Genomic DNA, 22590 nt, shown 5'->3' with positions numbered 1-22590 from the left:
TTGATGTACCAAGGGTATTGATGCACCCTTGTGGACTGAAAATCCTGCTGATGAATGCTAGATTGGTGAAACTGCTGCCATTCAAAACTTTTTCCTAGATTAACACATCAATGCCCTTTGAGGCATGATTCACCATTCATTACTCAGCCAACTGCCAGTATGCTTTCAGAAATGGTAGTAGGTGGTTGTGTTTCATAAACAATAGCCTGACATCTCCATATATAATGTGAAGGACTGAGAGTGCAGGGAAGACAGGAGATGACTGTTGTCCCAATCACACTCCAGTTTCCTGTTGCCCAAGGCAAGAGAGATGGAAACTCCTTTGTCCATTTCTCCATGTTCTGGTAGCTCTAGTCATAAGCAAAGGTTATTCTGCACTTTGTTAAGGATGGGCTGTGAAGCCTTACTTTCGAACTCTGTTTTACTTCCTGTATGTGTTAGTTCTAAAGCAGTGATTCCCAAAGTTTGGTCCTTCATTTGTTTTGGACTTCAGATCCCAGGAATACCAGCCAACTTGGCCAGCAGTCTAGAATTGTGGGAGCTGAACCACAAAACATCTGGAGGACCAAAGGATGGGAACCACTGTTCTGAGGCAAAAGTGGAAATCATGCAGTCCTCCAGGTGTTAAAATTATAGGGTTGGGAGGGATCCCAAGGGTGTTCTAATCCAATCCCCTGCCAGTGCAGAAATCTTAATGCTAAATCTCTCCTAAAAAGAGAGCCATCTAACCTTTGTTGTTGTTCTGCAAATCCCAGCAGATCAAGCAAGCATAGTGGTAAGGAATGATGGGTGTTCCAGTCCAACATCTGAATTCCCATCCCTGTTCTAAAGGAATCTAATTAAAGTGTTTTATGATTCTGGGGTAGAGTGAAGCATGGCAGATATTTGATTAATGCTTTATTAGTAGTGTACTTGCCATATTGAAGATTTTTGAAATGCTTCTCTTGCATTTTACTGCATTTCACTTTACAATGTCACTGCACTACACTGCACTTTCCACTCTCTCATAAGACCATTTTGAATTTTATCTTAATGGGGTCTGTTGACAGATAGATAACTTGTGCTTCATTCAGTACAGGCTATTTCAAATAAAACCTTGTTTTAAAAATGAACCTTTGGTTTTACTGTCCCTTTCTAAAGTAATTTATACATTAGATTGGGCTTGTGTTTTGGGAGACATACTTTATAATAATTTTTAGTGCTGCTGTTCTATCGCTGCTTAGTTTCCAAAAATATCCTGTGGAAGTTCTTTTATCTGATGTCAGAAAAACAATTAATATTTCCCTTTCCCATAAAAACAATCATTTTTAGGATGTAATTCAGCTTGTTCAGTTGGTTGACTGCTTATTCAGTGCTACTGCAGAGTATTTCCTGCTTATTATTTTTTTAAGGAAGTGTTTTGGGGACTGAAACTTAATCATTCAGAAAATGATGATGATTATATATAAAGTGCAGGGAAGCCCATTTTAAATATATTTAAGTCCATTTGATTTAAACAGGAGATATTTATTTTGCCAATAAAACTCTTGGTTTCAATCTATGAGACTCAGTTCACCAGATTATTTACTGTGGGTTATACATATGTGAAAGAAAGAAAGAGAAAGAGAAAGAATCTGATGACTTCATCAGCTGCAGGAGGTGGAAAAACCTAGTTAATTCTACAGAAGTATCAAAATAGATGAAAACGAAGCCTGGTATTTCCCTCCCAAAAAACTTTACTATTAACTTTTTAAATGTAACCTTGTCTCTCCCTGAGCCAGATGTCTGAAACCTCTGCCTAGAACATTTTGAAAAGTTCATTTTCATTCCATGAATAACAATGTTTCTCAGTCACAATCCCTTTTTGCTGAAAAAGGGACTCAGTTTTAAAAGGCTCTGTTCCACTGACCCAGAAACAACCACTGTTACATTGTGTTGTGAGGGATAGATTTTAAAATATCCTAAATAATAAATATCCTAAAAATAATCCATCCATAAAGGCAAGGGGAGAGAGAGAAACAGAGAGGTCTAAAAGAAACACTGTAAAGGTTGTTTAGGGCAAAGTAATAGTTGCTACTTGCAGATGGAAGATATAGCCACTTAATGCCTACAGTTCTCAACTCAGATTTGTTATTTTGTTTCCTGCCTCCCAAGAAACCAAGAGAATTGTATGTTTGTTGTAGTGTTTTATATAGCTATGCAGGGAGAAAATGTTTCCAGCAAAGATTTATTTCCAAAAAATAAATAAAAATTTATTAACATTTTTATGCCTTTCACCCAGCATGGGGCCCAGTCTGGCTCACAAGACAGAATTTTAGAAGTACACCTAAAACATAATGATTATGATAATTTAAAAATTATCCATTAAAAACAGCATTAATTTAACCCACTTTGAAAACATTTGAAACATAAGTATATGGTTAAAAATACAGCACACACACATTCCTGTAAAAGATACCCTATAGCAGTAATGGCGAACCTTTTAGAGACCGAATGCCCAAACTTGAAAGGTGTTCCCACCAGGGCTGGGGATAGTGGTGATTTTGGGGTTACTTCTTGTCTTACTTTGGAGTAAGACCTTTTTTTTCCTTAATGTTACTCCTACCCCTAACTCCTTTACTCCTTAGTCCTACTCCCCAGCCCTGGGGAAAAGCCCTGGTTACTTTGCAAGGCAGGGGTGTGTGCGTGTGCATGTTTAAGTGTCTCTTTCCCCCTCCCAGTCTCTTTCCTAGTGCAGTATTATAAAATTGTACATGTACAATATAATAACAGGAATAAGGAGTAACAAATATATTTTATTATTCCTATTCCTATAAAATCCTCTTACTCCTTACTCCTACTCCACAGCCCTGGCTCCTTACTCCCTGGTAAGGAGTAAGAGGATTCCTATAAAATCCTCTTACTCCTACTCCACAGCCCTGGTGTTACCTGGTGCCAGTGGGGTGGGATTTCTGGGGGGGGGATGTAAGTCTGGGGGCGGGACTTCTGCCTTTGGGGGCAGGACTTCCTCAGAGATAGCTGAAGACCCAAGAGGGTGGGGGGAAGAAGAAGAACAGTTGTGTGTGCCCTCTCTGGCGCATGAAGCAATTTCTGAGGGCATGCGGAGAGATAGGAGGGCAGGGGAAGAGTAGGAACAGGTGCGCATCTTTTCCTCCTCTTTCCCCTGCCCTCCTGTGCCTTTGGCTATCTCCAGGGAGGCAACTGAGATGGTGCACACCTGTTCCTCTTCTTCTCCCCACCGTCCCATGCCTTTAGCTGTCTTTGGGGAAGCATTTGAAGGCCCTGGAGGGTGGGGGGAGGGGGAAGGAGGAGCAGGCGTGGACCTGTTCCTCCTTTGCCCCTGCCCACCTGTCACTCTGCATGCTCTCAGAAATGGCTTTGCGTGCCAGAGAGGGCACGTGTGCCATAGATTCACCAACATGGCCCTATACAAATAACACATGGTGCCATCCTTTCTTTTTGCAGTCTACATATGGGACATTGCACATCTGAATGATATCACACTGCCATCCAAGCTTCCATGCAATTTTCCGTATTCAGAATATATTTACTCAGAAAATTCAGACACGCAATTTACAATCTGCAGCAGGAAAGACTATACCATGAGTAACATCTTGAATTCACATTCATCAGCAGTGTTGCTTCATACAATCTAATGTTACTTTTGTTAATTTTGCAGGAAACACCCAGAATCCCGGATTTCCACTAACACTCCCTTTTTGCTATCACTGCTTTCAGAGGGGCAGCCATAGTAGAGGTTTATAGAGAGAGGAGGCTTGTGGGGCAGGCTTCCTTATTCATGAGAAGACAGGAAAGATAAACTTATCTCAAGCTTACTGGGACAATCTTTCAGACAGCATAATACTGCAGCCTTAATTTCATTAAAAATATTTACAAAATAGCACAGATCTAAAAAGAAAAGCTAGCAAATTCAGAAAAGTTACTTGCTAAAAAAACTGTGACCATGTTAGTCCTTTGTGATTAGTCCTTTGACCTTCAATGAATGTCTTTCTGGTATAAAAACACTCTTGCTAATTTAGCTGTGAATGACTAGCTTTTGATCTTTAAAAAATAGGAAGAAAATATTTAGCATTCAACTTTGTAACTTATTTCTTATTTTATTCTGTTTCCTTTGCAGGGAATTTCCTAGACAGCAGACCCTTGAGGAGTTCTGGTAAAATAAACATGGAACCCAGGAAAGAGGATGGTGGGAGTACAGCTGCTCCTCCCCAGAAGATGTTGTGGTGTCACTGCCATCACTACTGTCCTGAAAACTCAAAAAACAACACCTGCAGGTTGGTGGAATAATGCTTTCTAGAATTCATAGCTCTCTTGCACATTCCAGTTCCTAAAGATCACCTAGCTTAGATAGCCTTCATGGACAAATTCTTGAATGGCTAGTAGCCATGCTAATAAGCTTCAAAGTCCAAAAGTCATTGTGCCGCCAAATACACATCTTTGGGGAAGAAACAGTAAGTAAGGGTTTCAGGTCCTATTGCTCATTACTAAAATGTTTGTCCACAGTTGGAAACATAATGGTAGACTCTTAGTCTGCTGCTGAGCTGGAAACACAGGAAAAAGTTTCTGCCTTATACAGAATCAGATTTTTGGTCCATGTAGCCTATTAGTGTCAACTCTGATCAGCAGCTGTTATCTAAGGCTCCAGACAGGATTCTTTCCAGTACTATATGGACATCCCTGTTATTGTCTGCTTGGTTCCCATCCAAATACTAACTAGTCTTGATCCAAGTTAGCTTGTAAAATAAGATTAGATACACTCAAGTTGGTTATGATAAAGCAGCTCAGGATTGTTTTCCAAATACTCGATTTCATTGTTTCAGATATCAAACTGACATCTGTGCAGGTGCCCTTTTAGTGCCCCTTACTTTGTGCTACTGGTGGGGAAACTGAGGCCACTCCTGGTTTAGTCCATACTAGATGTTAAGTTCATAGTTTGGTGTTGCATGATCCAGTTTATAACACTAAATAGTTGACAGCTGCTTAGAGAAGTGAGGATCAGGACTGGGGCCGTGGAGCTTAAGGTTTCATTTACACCAATGAGGGTAGCCATTCTCCTGGTGATGCTGTTTGAGTATATTTATACTGGTAGTAACTTTTCCTCCAGTAATAGTTTGGGGGTGAATAAGAGTGTGAGAGAAAAATTAAACATCATCTCGGTGATCCTCTTCTAATCCATTTTCTACATTATATGGCTCCTTATTTAGAGTAAAAAATAACCAATTTATACCAAATTACACCATTTAATTTAAATCACTTTTCTCCCTACTGTCTTTGAAAACTGCAGGGTTGTTGAGGGCAACCAAGTACACATCCAGCTATTGGAACATAGCTGGACAATCCTCAGCTGCTTCCTTCCTGCTTGACATAGTCAAGCAGATGCCAAAAAACACAGGACCTCAAGTCCTGTTGTTTTCAATGATGCTATACTGTGCACATGGCCATATTCGCACAGCTGGCTGCACATGTGCCACTATTGGGGAAAATGCTTCAGGGCCATCCATGGATGCTCTAGTCCATGGATGGCAAGCCCATAGATAGACAGGGCCTACTGTACCATATAGATTTTGGAGCAACAGATTATCATGGCTACCTGTCTGGAAGCTAAAACATGTTGTTGACCCTCATAGTAAAGAGAATCACATTCTGATGTTTCATTCATGAGCTCACACCAGTTTGACAGGGATACCTGAGCAGTTTTCCTATATGATCCTATCATTAAGACATATTTAGGATAATAATAATAATAATAATAATAATAATAATAATAATAATAATATAATTATGACTGCTAATTTTCCTGTACTTACTGTACTATTTTAATTCCTTCAAAAATGGTTATAGTTGTTTTCAGATTTTTGTGAATGTGCCAGTTCTTATGTAAGATAATGTAGTAATTTTAGTATCCCTTTTGTGCTACTTTAAAGAGAGTAAGGGGCTACTCTGACAGGTGTAAATATTAAGAGTTACCCAACTGCAAATATTTACTTGCCTTTTTTCCTACTGAAAGTGGCTAGCTAGTTGTTTTCCCGGCTCACCATAAATGGTTGCTTTGCAGCTTGAATTTCAGAGGGGCAAGATTATTATTTTTTTTCATGTCCATAAGTTCAGCTCAGTATGAACCACATGGACTACGGTATTGAGTTTCCTTTTACCTTACATCACCACAAAGAACATGTAAATACTGTCAGCCTATCTGAAGGAGGTGGAGGTTGAGTACACAGGTGTTCGGAGGACTGAGTGATTAACAAGGACCTTTCTCCAAGAGAGGTGAATGCTTTTGAAAGAGTCCCCTAAACTTAGTCTTGTAAAGGTTATGTTAGCCCTCAGCCTCTTGAAACTTTAATCGCCTCTGAGAATGTGCTCTGCACCTGGAAAGTTCCAAATAGAGATTTATTTGCTTGTGCTTTATGGACAGCTCTGTATAATACAGCTTTGATGTTGCCAAGACACACATTGAGTGCATCCTTTTAAAAGCATTGAAATGTGTACCAGTTCCCAGTCATGACATTGTTAATTTCAAAGAGCTTGTCTACATTTTTTTCATCCACCACATATCTGAAGGACCATTTTAGTTTTGTCTCTTTCAACATTTGTCTCCCCTTTGGCCTAAAACTTGGAATATGAGATGTATGAAACAGGGAAATAAGAATTATAGACTTGGAAGAGATCTCAAGGGCCTTCCAGACCAACCCCTTGCTATGCATGAACTCACAATCTAAGCATCCATGACAGATAACCATCCAGCCTCTGTTTAAAATCCTCCAAAAAAGGAGACTTCACCACTCTCCGAGGAAGTGTGTTCCACTGTTGAACACCTCTTACTATCAAGAACTTCCTCCTAATCTCTAGGTGGAATCTCTTTTCCTGTAGTTTGAATCCTTTGCTCCGAGTCCTATTCTATGAAGCAGCAAAAACAAGCTTGCTCCAGCCTCAACATGACACCCTCCAAATATTTAAATAAGGCTGTCATATCACCTTTTAACCTTCTCTTCTCCAGGTTACACATACCCAACTCCCTAAGTCTCTTCTCATAGGGCATAATTTCCAGAACCTTCACCATTTTGGTCACCCTCCTGGACATGTTCTAGCTTGTCAACATTTTTTTTAATTGTTGTGCCCAGAACTGGACACAGTATTCCAGGTGAGGCCTGGCCAAAGCAAAATAGAGTGTCACTATTACTTCCCTTGATCTAGACACTATGAAGTTTATCGCACTTACCTTAGAACGGTCCCTGAGTGTTCTTAAAGGGGCCGTTCCTGGAATGGGAGGCGTCGGGGAACGCTGTATATCGCACAGCGAGAACGCCGCCGCCAAGCGTTACCCTTCCATTGTGGGAGCGTTCCCCAGGGCCGATTTTCGGGAACGCTTTCTCAAGCGCTCTCTAAAATCGGCCCTCTAGAACAGAACGGAAGGGGAACGCTCGGCTGTGTGAAATACAGCCGTCCCCACTGCTTCCCCTCCAGGAACGGCCCCTTTAAGAACGCTCAGGGGCCATTCTAAGGTAAGTGCGATAAACTCCTATATTTCTATTGATGAAGCTTAGAATCACATTGGCTTTTTTAGCTGCCGCATCACACTGTTGAATGTTCAACTTGTGGTGTACTAGGACTCCTAGATCCTTTTTATATGCACAATACTTAGCAACAATTCACATTAACAAGTGTTAAACAATACAAATCTAAGATTCCATGTGCAAGGAGGCTTTATACAGTTTTTAACATACAGATAAATTTTGTAGCTGCCTACATTTTCTTTCCACCTTTCTTCTTCTTCTGAGAGCAATTAGTCCTTCTGGCTAAGACATGAACAAGTAGTCCCATGGCAACTAAGGATATGAAAACTGTTCTGTCATCAACACCCTTGTCATGTCCGTGAATTATAACAGATTAATGGACTTCCCCCACAACCTTCCCACATGGAAATTTGATAGCATATTTTGATAGCACCTTTCTTAATGCATGCATTTTATCCATTTTTTCCACCTTGACCAAAATATGTTTTTGCACATTTTTACAATACAAACATTTTCCTCATATTTAATTGTGTTGAAAAAGGATCATTTCACTTATGGTTTCCTCTTGGAAATGGAAAAGTACATGCATACCTTTATTAGTCTCACAGACCCTTTGCATGGAATAACTTCATAAATAAATCTCAGTTGATGCATATTATTTCTATTCCTCCTCCTCCTCCTCCTCTTCTTTCTTTCTCAGACATACTTCCCGCAACAGTATGGAGTTCAAACCAAAAGTGTATGGCTTGGGAAATTAAAAGTTTCCTGAGCTAAGGTGGTTATGTAGTTCTGTACTATGAGAACTAATTTAAGAATTCTTGAAGTAATCAGTTCATATGGACCTTACTCAGTACCCAGGGAACAGAGATAAATTTTCCCCTTTTGGGCTTGATAGAGGTCTTATAAAATTATGCATGATGTGGAGAAAGCAGATAAGAAGATTTCCACATCCCTTCCCCCTAAAGCCAGACATGACTTGACAACCTCGTCAAGGGGGAATATCTTTACCTTTACTCCATAGTCACAGAATCTGTGCTAACCTGATGAAGCTAAATGAAGAACCTCTTCACACAGCCTATATTTCAGCTGTGGGATTTGCTATCATAAAATTTAATGATGACTTGCAACATGAAGGCAATTCAAAAGTGGTTAGAAAAATTAATTGGGAATAAGAATGTCCATGGTTTCTGGTCACAGTAGTTATATTTCTTCTAGTATTAGAGGCAGCATAATTATGCTTTTATATGTTAGTTCCTAGGGAGCACAAGTAGTACTTTAAATACCCTAATGGCAAGAGGAGATCTCATCTGATCTTGGTTGCTAAGCAGGGTCATCCCTGTATAGTATTTGGATGGGAGACTGCCAACGAATAACAGATGATAGGCTATATTTCAGAAGAAGGACCTGGCAAAATCACCTGTGTATGCCTTGCCCAAGAAAGAATTCCCACAGATATATGGTTATCCAATGTGGAAAGGGAATGCTTGATAGACCTTTAGACTGATTCATTTGGATTCTTATGTTTTTGTTTCAAAGCAAAGTAATATTAGGTCTCTGTACTACAGATTGAGGGATTAATGGTTTACAACATTGATTTCATAGTTAGTTGAAAGTCAAGTTCAAACATTCAAGGTCATATGTGATAATGTGATTGTACCACTTTAGACTGCAATGGTTCCTTGTGTGTATAATGCCAGCAAGGCAATTTTAAGAAAGGATGTGGGGGAACTAGTCAACTCACATTGAGATCACATGGCAGCTACTTATAATCTTGTAAAGGGCCATTGTTTAGTGGTAATGCACAAATGTTATATGCCTCTGATACAATCCCTGGAATCCCCAGAGGTACTAGGAAATATCCTCTCCTGTAACCCTCAGAACTACTGCCAGTGTTAACAATACTAAGCTGGTAGACCAAAGTTCTGACTCAGTTTACAAAAGCATCCTATTTTCTTGAATATGGTGAGGTTGTGCTTCTACCATTTCCTGACTTCTGACCATTGTATTCCCTACTCATGTGGAAAGGGGACCACTTACAAGGAGAGAGAACAGAAGCTTTGAAAAGCCCTGACTCTAGCCCAGGGAAGAGAGGGGGAAAACTGAGTGGCAGAAAACGTGAAAGAGAGGATTGTTCTACTTACTTTTGTCACTGGCTACTACCACAACCATTACAACCCTGATAGGTTATGATCAGTACCCCCAGATAATGAGTGCAGCCACAGTCCTACCTTTTCACCTCCTTAGTAGGTACACAATAGTGCAAGCATGATAACTGTGCTGGGGAAATGTCTTTGGACATTTCTCTTGAATCTCTAGGGGGAAAAAAGTCACCCCTTAACTAAGTTAAAGGGGGGAATGGGCCATTCTGCAGTAAGGACATCTGTTTAAAAGCTGCAAAGTTGCTGGCCTCAATCCCTCCATTTGACATTTAGAAAAGATCTCTGTTAAGATCACCTTCTTGGACTAGGTAATCTTTAATTAAAACAGCACCTTCTACTTCAGAATCTGTCAGCATTTCCGTTACAAGCAAAATAATTTCAGGTGTTTTCCTTGGCTGTACAAATTCACCCTTGGCAGTGAAACATGACACACCAAACCTCTGTTTTCTTAATTATTACACTCAAAAGCTGAACTCTGTGGGAAAACAATGGAGATCCAGTTGAAGTTCAAGTACATACATGGTACTTATATTTTACTGATTTTTTCCCAATTAAAGCTAAAAATTGTGTGTGTGTGCAGATTCTTTAAAGAACAGGCACAGTTCAGCTCAGACATAACCATCTAACTTTTGAGCTGAAAATGAGGTATGTGCATATTTCTCTCCACTCATTCTTGATTCCTGTCTTTGGTTATTGGCAGTCCTTAAACCTTAGTTCCCTGTTTTAGATAGAAAAACTGACAGGTTGTTAGTGCAAATGATTGTGCTGGCTGGAGCTTCTGGGAGTTGAAGTCCAACAGCATCTTGGACACCACTGATTTAAAAGAACTAGTCAGGAACAAAAGAATAGTTTAAAATTGGCTTGTTTTCTTAAATCAGTGTTTCTCAAATTTTGGTGCTCTATGTGTTTTTGACTTCAGCTCCCAAAAATCCAAGCCCTTTTGGCCAACAATCAGAAATTTGGGGAGCTCCAAAACATCTGGATGACCAAAGTTTGGGAACCGCTGTCTTAAGCAATGGTTAACACTAACCATAGCTTCTATGGGATTACATATAAGTAGCAAGCTGGGATGAGATGAAAATGGAAAAGAAAACTTCTTGTTTTTTAAAGGACCATATGGGAGGCTAAGATGGGCAGAAACAGGATCCTGTGTATTATATCCAAGTGCAGTCAATATCTGAGTGCCATGCAAACATGCACACCTTAAGTCCAGTAGCCTATCAGATGTTAAAACCTCTGTTAAATGTTTTAAGGTTAAAAAACAACAACACACACTGGATTTCTGTATAAAAGAATGAAGAGAAACAAAAATTTGTAGCCTTTTAGGTCAACCAATACAGATACAATAGATATGTATATTAAATTTATTACTGTGGACATTTTGGCCAGCATTTCATAGTGACATATGCAGAAATAATCAAGGTTACATTGGCATATAATTTATTTATTTTTTGGAAGAAGGTAACCGATACCACTTCTACAGTGCCCCCTCTTTGTTATGCAAAAAATAGTTAGAGGACGGCTGGGTACAGATTCTACAGCTGCTCTTGAATACTGAAGGAGGAATGAGCAGCTTTACTCTATCTTCTCTCCATGCTCAAGAGTAGCCAGAATATGCTCAAGCACACCCCACAGCTGATCAGTGGCCAGGGAGAAAGAGTTGCGCCCAGTCTTGTTGCAAAGTGGAGGAAGGATTCAGGCTGTCGGTGAAGCTTCCACCATCTCATGTAAAGACATAGGTGGGAATGCACACTCCACCAGCATATGGCATCAGATCTCAGCTTTACTTTCTTTGTTGGGTGTTTTTTTAAAGAACCAATGTTCTGCCTAGTATTCCCACCCCTTGTGTAAGGTGTTGGGAAGATACTCAGGTAAGTGATCTTAATAATAAATAAAACTTTTATTTATATCCTGCTTTTTGTGAAAACAATCAAAGCGGCGTACAGCATATTAAAAACATACAACAATATATACATAATATCCCCCCTTAAAAAGAATTAAACTAGTTAAGATGAAAAATTACATGAATAAACAATTAAAATCTTACATGTGTATAGAGAGAACCAAAGACAAATTCTTAATTTCACAGTTGTTCTCTCTTTAGGTCAAAATGATTATGGCTTGCATGATCTGCTATTTTGCATTAAAGTCTTGGTTATTTATTTAGTTGCAACAACATACTGTAGTATCTTTTCTCAGGAAACTTATTTTACTGTAAATCATTATATAAATTCGCTTGATTAAAATTATCCTAGGTAATTCTTAGTAATGATGCAGAATCTATGCATAGAATTCATTAAAAGTTTGTTTTCAAATATGAATATTTCAACCTTTTTTAATGGACCCTGAAGTTCCTTTCCATGAATGGAAGGGTTAATTCTATTTAGCAAAGGGAATCAGCTCCCACAAAAACCTCTGCCTCGAGAAAGAGAAAGAGTATAATTTTTGACCAAGTCCCTTGTCTTGGAAACCCCACTTCCGATGCACCTCCCAAGCTCCCTGATAGATGTTGGGAGGAAGCAGATAACTTGTATCTCTAATAGAAAAGCAAGGCAGGATGTGAAAAGGGCAGGGGATTCCATCATCTTCAATGGAAGAATTGTTATCATGCTTAATTTTATTTGCATTAAAATCAGGCAACTCAAAAGTGTCTAACCTTGGCTAGAATGTGCCCTGCGTTGCCCCTCTGTTCATTCTTGTTGTTGCTATTTGCCTTCAAGCCATTTTCAACTATCACAGGGTTTTCTTGGTTTGATTTGTTCAGAAGAGGGTTTGCCTTTGTCTTCCTCTAAAGCAGAGAGTAGCTTGCCCCACGTCAGCTATTAGGTTTTCATGGCTGAACAGGGATTCCAACCCTCTCCTCTTGGAGTCCTAGTCTCAATACTGAAACGACTATACCACACTGCATGACCCCTTTCATGCTACGTATTCCAAAAGTCATTCACTTTCTCCTCTTGGAGGAGCTCATTGTGAGGATTTTACTGGTGGTTATTAGCTGATAATGTTTTTTTAAAAGGCTAATTGCTATCCATTGTTCTGTTGCTGTATACTTCAATTATCCTTGCTCATTGATATGGAGGAATGGCACCATGTAAAATAAATAAAATGCAACATAATATAATATACCACCCTAATGGATGCTTTTCAGTCTCTTCTTGGCTGTTCTTTCTATTATTCTTTCCTGAGCATGAGTGATAGAATTATAATAGTACTCAGAAGAACAATTGTCTTATTTGAATTAACTAAATTCATTGCATGACAGTACAGCAGAAGTAATTGTCAAATGCAGCTTCCCTGCTATGCATAAATAGCTAGTATTTCAGACATAAATTATGTCTAGGTTTTCCAGAAACGTAGTTGGGAAATGTGCTATAGGGATACAAGATAACTTAGACATGTGGAGTTTGTTCAGTTTCTTCTTTTCTACCAGAGGAGATGTGTGTTAAATGGACTTCCAATCCAATTGAGGTAAGGATGGTAAAATTTTGAACATTTGCAGTAATAAATGGATGGGGAGGATTGAGAGAATGTATCATAAACATATACAGAACTATCTTTCATTATTGCTTTAAGAGCATGGCATGTATTATGTGTAGCTTTATTCTCAAATTGAACTGTGTTTATATTTATGAAAGGTAAAAGTATAAATCCCTTTTAAAAATCCAAACAATAAGGATATATACCACATGTTATTAATTGAGATAAAAGTTGTTGTACTGCAGGGGCCTAAATCCACTTGCTATTTCAAACCAAAGTAGAGGCGTGGAATCAATAGGATTTACATAAGTGATAACTTGCTGTTCAGTGGTTTTATTTTAGTTTAGACAAGCAGTTGGATTTAGGTTATGGTGTATCATATTTCCTAGTGGGGTATAGGCATATCTTACTTTCCAGTGGAAAGCCTAGGAGTAAAAAAATAACACCAACATTTCAAATATAGACTATCAACATTATAAAGTAAGAGTTGTGGTCCACAGGATCAGGAGAAACTTATAAATCAAGGATGAGTAACTGTGGACTGGGGAGGGGGCGAGGGCGGGGCAAATTGGGCTCCACTGTACCTTCTCCCTCAAAACAAAATTGCTTTTTGACTTTGGAAGCCACAAAAATGGCCCTGGGGACTACATGTGGCCCATAGGCCACACTTTGCCCACCCTTGTTGCAAATAGAGACAAGATCTCTTTTGATTGACAGTTTTCGCCAATCTTAACTTTTTTTAAATAGAAATTTCATTGAGAATTATAACATTTAACAAAACACATAGCATGTAAAATGAACACAAAACATCAAATAAAATACAATAAAAAATAAAGAAAAAATAGAACAGTAAATAAACGAAAACAAAATGAAATAATGATAACATCTTCACAAATACAAAAAACATCCTATCACATCACATTCTTCTACATTACATCTAAAAACATTCTATGACTAGACTACACAAAACTAAAATTATCCTTCCGATCCATGCATTTAAGTATCATAATTAATAATTTCATTTGTGGTCCTAATTCCTCATAGTTCTGTTTTGTCGTAACTGCTACTTTATATATAAGTCTATTTCTAATGTACTCTAAGATCTATATTTATTCTCTTAGCTATCCTGTCTAATATTCAATATTCTTGTCTTAATCCTATATCGTTAAACCATTGTTTTTATATCTTAATTTTAATCAGATTTCAAATCATTCTTTAAATCCTTCAATAAAAAGTTCATTTTTCCCTTGTTGTAGAAAGATTATCACTTCTTTCCAATCTTTGTAGAATTCTTCCATATCTTCATTGTTGAGTAGTCTTGTTAGTTTGTCCATCTCCGCTAATTCAAAAATTTTAACAATCCATTTTTCTAAGTTTGGTATATTTTGGTCTTTCCATTTGCGTGCCAATATAATTCTTGCTGCAGTAATCAAAGAGAATATTATTTTACCATTTTTTTTCTAATGTTTTGTCCAATATATTTAACAAATATATTTCAGGTATAAATTTAAGATTTATTTTCAATATATTACAAATTGATTTATGAATTAGCTGCCAGTACTTTTTGACTTTGGGACAGGTCCACCAACTATGAAAAAAGGTACCCTTTTCTTTTTGACATTTCCAGCCACACTTTGCCCACCCTTGTTGCAAATAGAGACGAGATCTCATTTGATTGACAGTTTTAGCCAATCTTAACTATTGTTAATTTAGACAAGCCACCTTGAATAGTTACAATTTCAAGTTGGCTTATTTGAAACAAACTAGAGTTAATGCTGGTCAATGCTAACTGAAGTTTGTTGATTGAGGCCTGATATAGACCGGCGCTTTGCGCAAGCCTGGGGCCAAAATTAGGGTTAAGCAGGGCTGGGTGTCCACATACACCCAGCCCTACTATTGGAATGCAGGCGCCATCTTGCCGTGTCCCCATCCACACGGGGCATGCAAAGATGACGTCTGCGTGGTGCAGCGCCCAAACAGCGCCGCACACGTGCTCCGATGGCACCCCACACACAGTGTAAAAAGAAGCCACCAGGAGCGGGTTCTTTTTCAGCCTCCTGGAGGCCGCACTGTTTGTCTGCTGTGGCCTCCATCTGGGGCAGAAAGGGGCGGCGTCTCTCTGCCCCTTTCTGCCAGTTGTATCCCCCCTTAGATGACATAACAAACTGTGCTAAAGGAATAGCAGAAACTTCCAACACCCCACCCCTGTGAAATGAGCCCAAGGATTGCTAGGGCTTAGCTTGTTTACATTAGAGGACCTAGACAGTATGTGCAAGGATGGAAGTCATGGTGCTCACTGTCACACTAGTCAGATTCAGTTTGTACACAAGACAAGGCGAAAATATGCAGTGAATTTGGAGGAAAGAGTAGCCATGCAAATGTGCTACAGCCACAACAAGAGATAAATTTGGTGGTTGACAGGCTTGATTTGGCATGCTTCACCAACTCCAGCCTATTCCAGGTGTATCTGATGAATTTCTCTAAGCTAGTGCCAAATAAAACTTACCAGTCTTTAAGGTGCCACAGGAATCACTCCAGTTTTTACTGCCTTAAAGATCATGCTGGGAAATAATCAAATATGTTTATGCCATGTCTAGATTTGGAATCAACAAAAACAGCACATGTCTTGCTTGTTTCCTTTTGTTGGGCCAAAAATAACTTGAAACATGATACCTAAATTAATCAATTAATTGATTGATTCACACTTCTTCCTCCAGAGTATACCAGAGTTCTCAGGAGAAAGGGAAGGAGTCAGTAGCAACAGTAATTAATGGATTGTCATGCGGCATGTACCATATAGCAGGCCATTCAAAATAAATACATTTCATTGAAATTTCATTAAAGGTTTTCCAACGCAGGATGATGTTGATTATGAACAATGTCAGGATACTTGTGAGAATTTCTAGATAAATAGAAGTATTTATGTTTCTCTTTTTTCTCCACACAGTACTGATGGCTACTGCTTTGCCATGATAGAAGATGACGACTCTGGAGGACAGACCTTCACCACAGGCTGTATAGGATTAGAAGGCTCTGATTTCCAATGCCGGGTAAGTTGTGTAATAGATTTGATTTTTCCATTACTTTATCTGTGAACTAACCTAGATATGGTTTTACATTTTCTGTGGACAGAATAGAGACATACTGGTTTTTCTTTCTTCTTTCAGGAAATTTCTACTATATGTAAGAGACTAGTATATTCTAGTATTGTCCAGTAGTAGCCTATCTACACAGATCAGCAAAATTATACAATCATTGTTTTTTGAGAAATGATGCATATCGTACAGAAAATTCTGGTTTGGATTGTGAAATCAGTATTAAATAAGATAGTTTAGCACTGATCCTTTGGTTCCAGTTATTTAAATGTAAGGCACATTTACAAATACTGGATTTCATCTGTATTAGGATTTTTCACTGGAATGGCATTCAGTCATGAATTCAGTTTCCATTGTATGCCTCCTTGAATATGCATACTACTTACTGAAGTAATATGGTCCAAGAAGGATAATATCATTTGTTTTTTTCTAAATGTTGACCATTTGGGGAAACATATACTCATGTCTTCTCTTATTTCAGGACACTCCATTGTCACAACCAAGGAGATTAATTGCATGTTGCACAGATCAAAATTTCTGTAATAAGGATCTTCATCCTACTCTGCCACCACTGGAAGGTCGAGGTAACAGAAAATACAAATCTTAGTTGCCTATCTGTATATTGTCTTTTTTAAAAAAATGAAACCAACCAGTAAGAATTTGGGGTACAATGATGACATTTATGTAAGCATTATGCATACACATATTGTTCGTTCAGCTAAAATGTTTTTAGGATGGTTTTTTGAAGATAAGCAGCTTGGTGCTACCAAGTCAAGAAAAAGCATATTCATTATATATTTTTTAAAAGCTGAGATATTTACATTAACCGGTTTGCTGAATGTGAATTTCTCTGAATTATATTTCAGAGAATTATATTTTCTGTTTCTGCTAGAAACTATTTTGTTAAGGTATACATTTCCTTATGAATCATTATAGCCTAGACCTATTGATAGTCCCAGTAGGTTGGACCAGTTGATCAATGGGATTGCTAACCTTTTTTCCTTCACTAGTTTGGCTCTGTTTGAGTCAAGCAACTGAGTTAAGGCTTTAGTGCAAAAATTCATTAATGAAATATCCTGTTTGGTACCATTCATGATTGGTGCAGATGTACTGTTTTCTGAAAGTGCCTTTCCATGTCTGGAATTTTCTGTGGACCATTGTCTAAATATGAGAGGAAAAAAAGAGTTGTGTACATGTGGATACATCCGAATGAGGCATGAATGACTAACCAGGTATGAGGGCAGGGAATGTTTTGGTGCCTCCTCCCCCCCGGAAGCAAGATTTGAAAGAAAAAATCCCCTAGCAACAACAATTTAGCTACATTATCTGTTCACAATTCTAAATAGCCTCCTCATCTAGCAAATAAAATAAAATCTTCTGATGAGTACAAGAAGACCCTGTGCTAGTCAGGCTGTGTGCTTATTACAAGAAAGCAGGAAAAATAATCAGATCCTAATATAACATTACCATTTTAAACAATAAAAAGAAATATTACTGGAAATCCCAATGAAAAGGCAGACTGCGGCAAATGAGAGGAGAAATCCGTCTTTACCGATTTAACACTCTCATAAGCAGAAGTGTTGGTGCCACCATGTCTGGCTCCCCGCCTGTATAGCTGGTGATTGAATGAGATGGGCATTGATGACTGGGAGAAAGGATATGTGTACAACCTACAGTTGTCAGGCCTTAACTCGCCAATGCAGTAGAGCCAAACACTGCCAGCATGCAGGAAGAGGAGAAATGGTCAGGGCTTGGAAAAATCCTCCCTGTTTGGACTAAAATCTCAGGTTCCCTCAGTTAAGCACTTTCCCAGTGTCTGGACATTCAACAGGAAATTCTTCCCACCAAAATGAATAGGAGTGATTCCTATTCATTCTGTGTAGGGTGTGCCCAAGTTAATTTTGTAGCTTAGGACAGATTCTAGTTGGAACAGTGGTGTTGTATACTTTTGGAATTCCAGCTTTGATCTCAGGTAGCTTAATGTGATTATTGAACTGTATAAAAAAGGTTGTATCATTTTAGGCAGTTCTGTGAAGCATTTTCCATTTTATTATTCTCTGTGTATGTACCTTCAAGTCATCTGTCAAATTATGGCAACCATATGAATTGCTTAGGGTTTTCTTAGTCAAAAACAGTCAGGTGATTTTACCAGTTCCTTCCTCTGAAGTATAATCTACAGACCTGGTGTTCATTGGTGGCCTTCCATCTAACCAGGGCTGATCCTGCTTACTTTTCTAGATCAGATAGTTTCTTGCCCAGTATTAATTTTACACTATTAATCCAGTAAATGGTGATCTGTATATTCTAAAAAACCACACACATCTTCCACTGTAAAAACTGTCATATTAATATTACACCTCACAAATCCATTATGAAATAATAGCCCCCTAGCCCCCATCACCTGTAATAACCATTTGTTATGGGAATCTCACTAAGTTTACTCTAGAATGGATAAATATTTCTCCCTTTACTGCAGGGGACACTTCTCCATGAAAGTATGACATTACATAATCATGTCTCTCCTTAAATACAGTTTGCTTGTTAACTAGTTGTTAGGCAGTGTCAAATTCCTCCTGTCCCTGAGAGCTTGTGAATGGACATTAACTATCTACCAGGTTCTTATTCTGTATTCCCAACAGACTGCATTCCAAAGTCTGCAAAGGCTGTACTAAGATGTTAATTTCCTTCTCGAGCACACTGTTTATGGAAGATATCTATATGAGTGGTATTTAGGCTGAATCTGCACTGCAGAAGTAATCTGGTTTGACACCACTTTAACTACCATGGCTCAATGCTTCAGGGATGGTAGTTTGTTGTGGAGCTCTGGTGCCACAATGCACTACCATTCCCAGAACTCCATAGCATTGACTCATGACAGTTAAAGTGGTGTCAGACCAGATTATTTCAGCAGTGGGGGTGCAGCTATAGTGGAATAAAATATTGCACCCAGTCCATGAAAACTCTGCCATGTTTACATATACTCCCAATTAAGGACAAATAAATATATAGTTTAAGAGTGTAGTTATTTAATTAAGTGGTTTGTAAACACCGTTTTGTATCTCTGAATGGAATCTCCATCTTAGAGAATTTTGTAGCCTTCCTGTTACAGCTGACTGACATTCCTATGTCATATTAGGGAATATGTCATTGGTCACAGTCCACCAGGAATTGGTGCACGTCCTTTTGTTACCACGCTATGTTCTGTTAAAGTTTTTCAATTTAGACACTATCTTCCACACCACACACGCAAATGCATGCATTGGAAGGGATTTTGCACCCATTAACAGTTATATTCCTCATGCATTATACATAATGACTTCTCAGTTAAGAAATACCACTCTCTCACAGACGGCACTGCTCTGGCTAGCTTGTGCCTCCTATGATAAACAAGACCAGTATTGAGCCTGATAAGTGTAGCATTTACCATGTTGTGTTTTTTTCAGAAATGAAACCAAAGAAACTCAAAACTACTATTCCATGATTTTGATGAAACTGGAGATGCATTGCTGGGTGAAAGCCACCCTAATTTCACAAACATGATGCTCTTTTCTCTCTCTGTCTTTATCTTTGTCTTATTAACTTTATTTTTCTGAAGGTGTTTAATTTGCAACAGATACAGACTGTTGTAGGCAATTTGTATTTGAGGGTGGGGGGAAGACAAGTGGAAACATAGCTCTGATTAATAGTAATACAGAGCATTTGTTCCCCCATCTGCTTGCCCCAGTAGCAGCCTTTTCCTTCATAGGGACAGCTGATCTCCCTGGTGGATTCTCAGTTTCCAGCCCCCCTCACTTGGAGTGATGGCTCAGGTACAAATCTGCTAGCCTAGTGAGAATACAGCACGGCAGTGTTTTCCTGATTGCCAGTGTCTCTTTACAAAAGGGATTTCAAAAAGAACAACATTGTCTTGAGTGTTCATGCCTCTAATATACTAGTAGCAGGTAATGTTAGGTTAAAACACTAAACCTGATGCAAACAGGAGGCACATTGTTTGTCAGTCTCTCACATTTGAAGCAAACTAGGAGGAAATGTTGTTGTCAGGGTGCCAAAATAAAAGAAGAAATCAGAGCTTAGAAATAAAAGCGCACAGGAGAAAGCCAAGAGTCCCCAAGGAATAGCCCCCGGTCGCATCACTCTGGTAATCTGAAATACAGTAAGCCTTATTTCTGGACAGATCAATAAGAATAGAGTTTCCACTGCTTTTTGGCTTGTTCCAGTTTATCATATACTATGGTACAAGATAATCAGAATGAAAAAGCTCCTCCTGATCCAAAGTAACTGGATGCATGTTAGAAGTGTTAGTACACTGAAGATAGAGAACCTCATCTGTACTAGCGTTCTCTAAACATCTCTAGCTCTTATGCACATTAGTGACCATGGTGAATTGGGTTAGAGTGGTGGCATTTGGCATCGAAAATTGGCCAGTTTAAGAAAACAATTGAACCATAAAAGCTGAGCCAGAGTTACTGCTGTTGATAGTTGGCCTTTGTTCTGTTTTTACTATTTGAGTCACAATTGTAAGCTGTCTCAAACAATTGGCGACCCAAGGTATGAATTACATACATAAGGTAAATATAGTAATTTTCAATCATTTGAAATGTTTGTTTTTATTTGAGGTTTCGCAGAAGGAAATGCTCACCACAAGGCCTTGCTGATTTCAGTTACTGTTTGTAGTGTACTCCTTGTGCTTATCATCATATTCTGTTATTTCAGGTAGGTCTGAGGAGTTCATAATTCTTCTCTTCACTGCTCATTTTTAACACCCTTGTTCTGAATTTGTAAACTGCAATGACAAAGTAAGCAGAACTTTAGGAAAATGTATTCTATATTCTAGTAATGCTGAGGTCCCACAAATGTTAAGGCCACACAGATGTTAACAGGATCTTATTTTAAAGTGACTTTTATTTTCATAGCAAGGAATTTTCAAAGTTAACATTTCTTTTTAATTAGAGAACTGATCAGCCAACAATAGATGATTAATAACTGGAGCAAGAAGCCACTTCAGGCAGTAGTCTCATTTGCTGATTTACTCACTGAAAATTTAAAAGGTTCTTGCAGTCTTCTGTAATGTGATCATTGAACAGAAGGTGGGCCTGAGATGTCCAAATGGAGAGAATGAGAAAATAGAGGAAACATGTGGGGTTTCAGGTGCTGTATTGGCTCAAAATCATGGATAAAGTATGCTTCTCTAAGGAGGTTGCTGAACTGAGCATCAGATGGACCCTTTGCAACTTGTGCAAAACATCTAACCATAAAAGGAGATGTGCTATCTACCGGCAATATCTATAGGCTTTGTTGAAATGAACCAATAAACTTTAAGAATATACAGTGCTGAAAGCTGCAGGGGGAGAAGGGGTGGTGTGTCCCATAGGGATGAATGGGGTGTGTGCCGCCATGCCTCCACGCCACTGCATGCATGAGCCCCATTCATTTAAATGGGGCTCGAGCATAGGTGGTATTTGCTTTACGCAGGGGAGTCTGGAACAGATCCCCCACGTAAAGAAAGGGCAAACTGTATTGTAATTCTCTAAATGTTAGTATGCAAAGGGATCTTGCAGCACCTTTGAGACTAACTGTGACAAAGAAGTTGTAGCATCAGGTTTCATAGACTAGATCTTTCCTCAAATGCTGTGGAAGGTTGTGTAAATATTGGTAAATGGGCTCTTGGTATCTGCTGGGGTTTGGTTTCAGAACTCTCCCACTCCCAATAGATACCAAAATCTGTGGAGACTCAAGTCCCATTATAGACAATAGAATAGTAAAATAGTGTCCCTTCTGTAAAATGGCAAAATCAAGGTTTGCTTTTAGGAATTTTTTTTAAAAATATATTTTCAAGCTGTTGATGGTTGAATCCATGTATACAGAATCCAGGGATATGTAGGACCAACTGTATTGTTAGTTGACAGAATAAAGCGACTTGGAGGGGAAGTTCATTTCTTTTTAAAGGCTGTTGTTTTGGGATGCTTGGATGACTTGGGTGTTCTACTTCACAACTCCTGATGAAAGCAGCCAGACCAGTACAGCTCTTTTTTCTGACCTTTTAAGTGTATTTACTCTAAGGAATGGATGTAACTGTGATTATCTTATCTGTCTTCACATTAAATTTGTACTTTTCACAAGCATTTGAAATGAGTTTGCATGCCACCTGATTCCCTAGTCAGTGGGTGACAGTTCAAAGAAAGAGAAGAAAATCCTTTCCTTCATCATTAAGAAGGATCATGGGTTAACATCTAGAATTTAGTAATGGGATTTCCAGGAGGAGGTAATGAAAATTGATCTGAAATTATGAGTAACTCAGGAATGAGCAATTTAATATTTTTTATTTAATAGCTAGCATTGGACTGT

General features: G+C 38.6%; 1 protein-coding gene across 6 annotated transcripts in view; it reads left to right on the top strand.

Annotated features, from left to right (window-relative positions):
* Nucleotides 1–22590, top strand: part of BMPR1B (bone morphogenetic protein receptor type 1B) — a 272876-nt gene that overhangs the window by 229393 nt on the left and 20893 nt on the right. For all 6 annotated transcript variants that reach the window (XM_042467528.1, XM_042467527.1, XM_042467531.1 and 3 more), the window contains 4 exons: nt 4118–4274; nt 16098–16200; nt 16727–16829; nt 20862–20958. In XM_042467528.1, coding sequence (XP_042323462.1) covers nt 4118–4274; nt 16098–16200; nt 16727–16829; nt 20862–20958 — 460 coding nt within the window. The remainder of the gene's footprint in view (nt 1–4117; nt 4275–16097; nt 16201–16726; nt 16830–20861; nt 20959–22590) is intronic.

Source organism: Sceloporus undulatus, chromosome 5 (assembly GCF_019175285.1).
Source record: "Sceloporus undulatus isolate JIND9_A2432 ecotype Alabama chromosome 5, SceUnd_v1.1, whole genome shotgun sequence".
Taxonomy (NCBI): Eukaryota; Metazoa; Chordata; class Lepidosauria; order Squamata; family Phrynosomatidae; genus Sceloporus; species Sceloporus undulatus.
The sequence above is the reverse complement of the archived record's forward strand: the minus strand, read 5'-3'. Positions and strand labels throughout refer to the sequence as shown.